The 8,950-nt window shown below is 45.6% G+C and overlaps 1 protein-coding gene across 1 annotated transcript in view; it reads right to left on the bottom strand.

Annotated features, from left to right (window-relative positions):
- The window catches only part of MXI1 (MAX interactor 1, dimerization protein), a 46,959-nt gene extending 38,030 nt beyond the window's left edge, over nucleotides 1-8,929 (bottom strand). Inside the window, exons 1-2 of the mRNA XM_010007907.1 lie at nucleotides 8,872-8,929; nucleotides 8,073-8,205 (exon numbers count right to left, since the gene is read on the bottom strand). Of these exons, the coding sequence (XP_010006209.1) occupies nucleotides 8,073-8,205; nucleotides 8,872-8,929 (191 nt within the window). The remainder of the gene's footprint in view (nucleotides 1-8,072; nucleotides 8,206-8,871) is intronic.
- Nucleotides 8,930-8,950: the final 21 nt, after the last annotated feature.

Below are 8,950 nucleotides of genomic sequence, written 5' to 3'. Positions count from 1 at the left end.
GGGGGGGAAATACACTTGAAAATACATCAATGCCACTGTTAGCTACACACTGTATTAGGGAAACTGAGGCAAAAAGACTTACACAGGCTGTGACAGTATCAGGAAGAGAACCCAGATTTCCTGATGTCTGGGATTATATTCTGTCAACGGGAACACACTTACCTAGCATCTAGGAGATCCATGAAAAAGGAAGGCTGAGAAAAACAGAAGAGCTCTGATTTCTTCTGTTCTTACAGTACTGGCTCACAAGCAGCAGCAACTAAGGTGAAGGCAGAGAGGTGGCTACCTCCCACTGCTCCCAGATGGCCAAGCTACTTGTGAAACAGTTCATGAACTGCTGCAGTTTGTAGCCTAACTGTCGAAAGGCAAATGAGAACGGGTGCCATGTTATCTTACAGTATCTATACATTGGTTTACAGCTGCCCAAACACCTGGGCAATGAAGACTGCAGTAACAGCCTCAACAGCAATTCCAATGTCATCTGTCCCTTCCTGGAACTTCTCCCTTCTTCGTGGTGTAACAGATGGAAGGAGATAAATGAAAACTATTTAGAAAATAATCAACTTATTTATGCAGAGGCACTTTAATCAAAACTGAAGCAAAAGAATTGCTATCAGTCCACATGCTTGCTTGTTACAGAGCAAGCATGCAAAGTATAAATAAGTAATTACGATAATGTGGAAATCATCTAGGCTGCTTCACACTGGATTCATAAAGCAACAGAACTGAAGTGAAATCAGTTTTACTTCAGAGAATGGAAGTACAGTAGGGACCACAGAAATGAGACATGGGAATATATCCAGCAGGATGGAAAAAGCAGGCCTGTTCCCTCTGAGCTGATCAACAAGGCAGTGTCTCATAGAGAAGAGATTCAGGCAAAGGCCAGCCAAGTGCACAGCCCCAGAGACCCACAGCCCCTGATCAAGAGAGCCCAAAATAGTCAACAAAAACAAATCCTATCTTTGTTGGTTCAAAGGGGCAGGGAGTAGGAGCCAACACTCAAGAGGAGAACAAACAGAAGCCAGTCTTTGAATTTAGGCAGAAGTTTGTTAGGAGGGGTCAGGAGATGATCAACAGCAGGAACTTCAACGACCAAGACAATTACTTTAGCAGTGTGGCACAGGCTGCTCTGCTTGGGTCAGAAGAGAAATGAATTTGAAAGCTCAACCAGGAGTGAGAAAGGAAAGTCAGTCTTACCTACAAACAGGGGAGCAGATGGAAACAATGCTATGGGTGAAAGCATGAAGGATAAATCCCTGCATGTGTTGTGGATGCAGCATTACACAGAGAACATACAAAAAGGGTACAAACATGGTGAGAGGGGAAAAAAAGCCCAAACCATCTGACAAACAAAGAATACTACTTAAACCAGGGAATTGGCTGTACGCTGAATATAATGCGAAGAGAAAATGAAGGAACTCCAGGCTGATGAGATGACCAGATTTGGCCCAAATATCCTCCCTACCATCCCAAGGCACCAAATCTCTCTAGGAGCTGGGGCTGACAACCTTCACATTTCAAAAGGCCCTAAGCACCAAAATCCAATGTTTCTTGTCACTGCACCATCACCGCTATCAGTGATGAAAACCAGCCCATGGCAGTTGCAGCACAGCTCCACCTGAGCTGAGTGCTGCAACACGAACAGCATTAGCCCTGACTAACAGTCCCACTGCTGCAAAACAGCATCCTCCTGTAGAGGTTTTCCCCAGAATCTCAGAGGACAAAGAGATGATGAGCCTTCAGCCACAGAGAGCAACAATTCACAGCAGAGAGATGCTGCAGCAGTCAATTACAGCTAAGTTTCAGGTAACATCAATGACTGGACCTGCTTCTAATTTACACAAAGGCCTCTCATGCAACTCGGACAGTCTGAAGAGACAAGGAATTACATTTCACACCTACTGAAGGTTATGAAAGCATAAAAACAGCCAGAATTATGGGCTTCTGCATAGACTTGCTGCCACACAGATCTCTCTATGCATGGCTATATAACTAATACACAAAGGAAAGCAGGAACTGCAGCTCCACAGGATAATCCCACTTGAAGGCTAAAAAATAAACAGGGTGACAAAGTAGAACACTTTGGGATCCCCCATGGAAACTGCTGTATCAGCCCTAGTGCTTTTGGAGGCCTCATTCCTCACTAAGAAGTAGGGTTTATGCTTCTCATGCCATTTGCTGGGTTCACTCTCACTTTCTCTATTTTGCTTGGTAACCTGCCAGTTCTACTGCAAAGCCAAACATCACTGAGATGACACAGTATAAAAGCCTTACCTACATGGGGTATTTTTTTTTTCCCAAATCATTGGCAGGATCTCAGCTTCTGATGCAGACCAGCAGAGACAAGGAAAGGCACAACTTAGTGCCAGCAGGTTCAGAAAGTCCAGCATCCCCACAACTTGCCTGTCCACACTTGCAGACTGCATTGGAGCCAATTACATCAAATGGGGAGATGGGATGTGCTGAGACCAAAGAGTTATTTGGGTACAGCCCTACCTGCCAACCTGCTCTGATAACTGCATTAAAGTACCAACCTAGAGTAGAGAGTGGGATTTTAACATAGGGTGATTTGCCTCTTTTTCATGGACCAGCATCCATTTTCCCAGTCTAAGACTCAAAACTCTCATTATGCTTTCTCAAACCAAAGTCGTGCTCATATCTAACTATAGTCAATACTGCCAGCCAGTCCTTCTCAACATCTCTAACAGAACAGTGTTCCTTAAGAGCCCAGCCCTGTCCAGCTTTCCTTTACTGGAAAACTACCTAGCATATCCATGTGTACTCTCCACTGGAGGGCAAGATCCCTCCTCCAACTATTTCTTGACAAAATTTTAACAACTGCATGAAAATTCCAAATACTAATCTCACTGTTTGTACATTACCAAAATGTGGTATAAGTCAAAACATGGCACAGCAGATTTCATCCACTCTCTGTATTAGACATGTAGGAAGAAATTATTTATTGTGAGGGTAGTGAGACACTGGAATAGGTTGCCCAGGGAAGCTGTGGAAGCTCCATCCCTGGAGTGTTCAAGGCCAGGTTAGACGGGCCTCTGAGCGACCTGATCTATTGGGGTCCATGCAGAGGGGTTGGAACTAGATGATCTATAATGTCCTTTCCAGCCTTAGCTATTCTATGATATGATTCTATGATTTGTACTATATGAAACAAGTCAAGTTCTGAGCCATGAAGAGAGCGCCCTGGCACTACGAGGCTTGAGACAGAAAGCACAATCTCTATCCCCAGCATATTACACAAGAGCCAGATTCTAACACACCTACACACTACTAGTCAAAACCCAACTCCCACTAGATGTGGAGTAAGGTGTGCTCCAGCACAAGCAGCTAAGAAAAAAATAAAGCTCCCAAACAAATAAACAAAGTCTCATCCAGAAACAAATAAACACTGATAGAGGCTGGGAAGCTCTAAACTGCCAAAAGAAAAGAAAACAAAATGAAAAAAATCGCCTCAGAGACCAGCTCTCTGGCACATGAAGAAAAAGGGGTAGGGGCTTCATGCAGAAAAACAGAACAACATGAGCTGACACAGCCATCAGCTCTTTCAGGAATTTTTTACACAAGACCAACAAACCACTCAGCCCCCTGCATCTCCTCTCCACCAGCAAAATCTGAATTACAGCACAGGCTGTAGGAAGGACTGAAAATTGCCGTGTACTCAGTCATCAGCGCAATGGGGGAGGTGGGAGGGGCAGTGAACCTCCCCTGACAGAAAAGATGTAATATATTTAAAACTGTCCTTAAACAAGTGTTCACCAGCCCCCCTACTCCTCCCCTGCACAGTGAGGTGCTGCTGTTCTGGTAAATCAGGCTTTCTTGAGCACCAGCAAGCCAAGGCTGACTTGCAGCTACACATGCCATATCCTTTTAGCTTCTGCACCTGTGTTTGTGAACCTGTGGCACATGAAGCCATCACCTGAGGCACATGAGGTATCTAATGCACACCTACCTGCCCCCATCCTTGCTCAGGGACATGGTGAGCACATTAAGCTTAAAGCCAGGAGCACCTGAGGATTTCAGTAGTTCAGCCCCCATCCCAACTATCAGAAACAACTCTAAAGGTTATGAAAGTATAAGGCTACAGAGAAGATTCAGCACAAAACCAACTGATGTGATTTAGAAATGTGGGAAAAAATTTCAGATGGGGCAGAGAAGAGTGCAACAACAGAGCAAATGAGGAGCTGCATCACTAGAATAGCCAGAAGGGCAAAGCAGCCCAGACACCCCTATTTCCAAGGTACCATGTCCAAAATGTCTTGCCATACCCATTACAGCTGCTGATTCCAAGCTCTGCAGCAACCTGCTATGGGACTGTAGATGTTTGAAAGGCCCTTGGGAAGCAGCCTCAGAAACCAGGGAGGATAATGGGAAGAGAGGAAAGTGAAAGGAAAAAGAAACTGGACAGAGATCAAACCCTCCCCCATGGAACTGAGCAATAGATTCTGTGAGTGCCCTTAACAACAGGGGCCTCCCAGGAAAGCAGAGGGCTCCTAGTGCTGCTGGGAGGGTGCCTGGCATTTCCCCAGGATCAGACCAAAAAAATAACAGGCTGTTCTACATGCCTGAGCCTAAAAAAAAACCAAAACAAAACACAAACAACAGTATAATATTGTAATGTAATTTCAGATTCTGTTATAAATCTTAACTTCATTAAACTGATTGTACTATGGGGGGAAAAAAAAAATCATTTCGCATCCCTGCTGTTCCTTTTTATTTCCTGCTGACACAACAATTTAAATTGATTAAAAAGTCTTCTCAATTATTTTCCAAAATGTATAAATATCAAGCCTGTCTAATCCTAACTAGCTATAATGAACCTCTGAAATAACTGCATCTATTTAGAACTGCATGTGTTGGGTCTGTAAGAGCAGCTTCCAGTGACATCAAATGCAAGTTAACATATCCACAGAACAGTACCCCCAGCATGGACTACTTCATTTCTCAAGAAGTTTTTAGAACTCAACTTCTGTCCCAGAAACATCTTCAGAAGAAACAAACATTAAATAATACTTGTATGTTACAATAAATCTCTGTTAATTTTTTAACCCAATCCAAAACCCAGAAGATCCTCTTGTCAAGAGCAAATTAAAAAAGAAGCAAAATTAAATTCTAATTTAATGGCTTTGCTAGTTTATTTACTTGGTCTTTTGGTTTTAGCTATGTCTTAAATAGTATACTTTTGAAAATAAGTTTCCCTTCTTTATTATGAACTCCAGGTCACAATGAATGTAATTCTACAGATATTTTTGTAGGTGAGTAATTTTCAGTACCTAACTATCCCTGACTGAAGCAAGACTGCACATTCTAAAATATATGCAGGTTTCAAATTACAGAATGCAATACTAGGTCTTTAAAATACCCATGCAAAATACTATACATACATATAGATAATATCTGGAGGATTGCAGAGTGTAATCTCTCTGCAGCAGTCTGCATGCTGTCAGTTGTACAACTGAGACAAATGAATGGAGAACATGAATCAAAACATCCTTATTTAAAAATGTATCATGTAAATTCGAAATAATGAAGAAATGTTTTCTCTCCTAGCTGCACAACCCCGTTTGGGGTAGGAAAAAAATACTTTGCTGGGACTGGGAGACCACTGTAGATCTGTGAGAATAGCATTTGCTCCACCATTGCCATCCAGAGCTGGGCTGCCTGTTCCTCAGAACTTTCTGGGTGTTTGTGCCACAACAGCACAGAGCCTACTGTGGAGAAATAGTTGTCATGTCTGGGCTGCAAAGACTGAAGGGGAATACTTGGATTTAAACGATGAATTACAGAGCATCTAGGCTCTGTAAATACCCTGCACCACATCAACATGGCTTATTTGGTTCAATAAACACCAGCAACAATACACACACACATCCATTTCCAGAAGTGCATAAATACAATAAAAAACCAACCAAAAAAAACCAACTATGCTTTGCCAAGGTCGTTTGAGAGACATTTTAACCAGAGGCTTTTAAATGACATAGTGAGCATAATTTCTCTAACTAAACATTCTGAAACAAAAGTAATCTAAGAAAATCTCCACACATGAAATGCATGTTTAGTCCCTCATCACAGGTTTGATATTTAATTCAAAGTCTATTCAAACTCCACGAGGCACAAGTTATCGAATTGTCCCTTTGATTTTAAGAGGATGACACAGAGCCATCCTTAAACCAGGCTGAGGCTACACGCAGCGTCACACCGAACACACAGCAGCGAATCTGGAGGCACCCTAAACTTCACAGTTGTCACTTCCTGGCACTGCAGCCATCTGGAAGGCCTGCCATCTCCTACAGCAAGCGCAAGCTGCTACGACTTGTGCTGAAAGAGACTTCCTTTCCAACTGTGTGCATGAGGTCTGAGCTCCCCAAAAGAACTGCTCTGGTCTCTTCCTAGAGGAGAACAGACGCTGGTCACTTACTGCCTGAGGCCAACACAAGAAGGGAAGCAGCACACTGGATAACACTCACGCTGAAGATTCAGTTTGGCCTCAGTATTCCTTGTATAATGAAGGTTTTTAATAAGACCAGAAAGTATATCTGTTTCTTTTCCTCCCAAACCAATATATTCAGTCTGTCATGCTGAAGGGCCCAGCAGGCGGGTCTCAGCACAGAGAGGTCCCCCATGAGAGCAGAGTCTGAGGGCTCTGTGCTGGCAGGGCAGGCTGAGCACCCAGGCTCCAGGGACAGGGAGTGCTCTGCATCCCTCTCTAGCCTACAGGCTGCTGGATTCGGTGCTAAGGAGCTCCTGAGGGGGATATGCTTCCAGCCCTCCTCTGGAGAAGGGCAGGTTGCCATGACAAAGGCCTTTGAGAGAAAGAGATGTGGGATGGAAAAATAGTATGTGAGAAACTTACAGGGGAAAAACATGGATCTCAGTTCAGCGTTCGCCATAATTTCCCGGCACGAAGTCACTGGGATTTGGGACTTCAGTTCATAGGAAATGGCAAAGGGCTACAACTGCCCTGAAATCAGGAGGGGCTGGATGAAGGAGAGAAGCAAGTATAAATGTGCAGCATACGAAGAGCTCAGGATATGCTGATCCTGATGAAGAAAACTTCTCCGCAGCAAGGTGTCCTAACATCACTCTAAACAATCCTTATTATAATAAACTGCTGCTGAAGCAGAATCACTGCAAGCAAAGACACCTTTCCCCTAGGCCTTTGCAGGTCCTTCCGAATGGCCTTAAGAAAGCTTTAATCACCTGAGCCACCTGTCACATTTTATGGATTGCACAGGCCTTGCTGCAGTGAAAGCAAGCTTGCAATTGCCTTTTCAAAATTACATTTCATGTTTCTAAAGTTTCTCTATCCCAGAAGGTCTCAACAAGGTCTAAACTAAAGGGAGCAAAAGAAAACAAAAAGAACAGGAATGAGAGGGAAAAGGCAAATCCTACCACAGCACCAAGTGACACACTTCATCCTGTTGTCTCTTCTAGATGGAAGAAACCAAGATATACAGCATTGTACGGTAAGAGAATTGTCATAAATCTGGAGTTCCAGAATCACCAAAGAATCAGAGAACTGGGAAATCCCACTGCCTTGAAAGGAAGAGTGAAAGACAGCTTTGTTTTCCTGAACTGAATTTTGAACATGTTGCACGTAGCAGCCAGTCATCTCTCTCCCATTTGTTATAGGGAATCCATTTCAAAACATCATTTCCTTGCTTCAAATCATGCCTGTCATTACAATCCCAAAGCACTCAGGCTTCACGCACGCTATCCCTTAAAAGCAGTGACTTCTGGGTTGGAAAGACATCAGCTGTATATAATAGGAATAGCTATTGCCTACCTCCTCCCTGAACCCCACGAACACATCTCCCTATCCTCTTTTCCTCTGCAGCATCTGAGCCTTGGCTGAAGGTCAGCTGGCCGTGCCACTTCAGATGGAGCCCCCGTGTCCCCTCTGCCCTACGGATCCAGAACGGACACTGTACTTGTGTGTCCCAGATCAGAATCCCCTTGCACTCAGACTCTTCCCATTCTCCCCAAAGGGTCCCTTTCCTCTCCATCCTCCCACCCCAGCCAGCCCTGCACCCCGGGCCTTCCCGCCCGCACCGTACCTGTTGGCAATACTCGCGTTGCTGCCGCTGCCGCTGTGTTTCCTTGCCCGGCTCAGCCTCCGTGGGGGCTTTGGGTCTTGTAATCCAGGACTTGGAACTGAGGGAAAGGTCGAGGCGTAGCCATGTTCGCACTCTGCACAGGAATCAACAGGCAGGGCGTCAAAAAAAAGTCATTAAAAAAAAAAGGAAAAAAATAAAAGAGGGATAAAAACCACCAGCAGCCAGGCCTCACCACCAACCCAGCCTGGCTGGGGAGGCCTTAACCACGACAGCTCGGGGAAATGACTGATGCTGTGTTCAGAGGGAAGTGGACTGGGAGGTGGAGAGAAGGGAGGAAGGGGAGTGTGAAGACTCTGCCAACCCTGGAGGAAGGACAGCACCACTCAAACACCTGAAAACATCCAAACATGACAGCCCAGAGAGCGTCTTGCCCCTCTCCCGTCCAAGCTATCTCAGTCGGGCAAACCAGGCACGTTTCATTGTGCCATGGGCGTCTCTGCAAAACCAGAGCCACCCACATCACCCGTCCCGGCCGCTGGGAAACTTCCCTTCCAGAAACCGCATTCACCTCAGTCTCCCCCTCCCTGAAAACCCCTTCCACCTCCATCACCGCCTCCAGCAGGACCTGTCAGCCCCGTCCCTCACCAAACCCCTCACGCTGGGGGTTCAGCTCCAGCCAACCCTTGCTCTGACCCCCCTGCCGGGGCCATCCCCCTCCCTCGGCGGGGACCCCCGCTCCCAACCCCGCTCCCCCCCGGCGGGCAGTTACCCCGGCACCCCTCCATCCTCCTCTCATTACCTCTCTCCCTTCGCTCCAGATACTCGGCCGCCTCCAGCAGCCGCTGGATGTTGATCATCCGGACCCCCTCCCTCGCCCC

The sequence above is a fragment of the Chaetura pelagica genome, unplaced genomic scaffold, assembly GCF_000747805.2.
Source record: "Chaetura pelagica isolate M959 unplaced genomic scaffold, ChaPel_1.0 scaffold531, whole genome shotgun sequence".
In the NCBI taxonomy this organism is placed as follows: domain Eukaryota; kingdom Metazoa; phylum Chordata; class Aves; order Apodiformes; family Apodidae; genus Chaetura; species Chaetura pelagica.
This window is presented reverse-complemented; position numbering and strand designations above follow the sequence as displayed.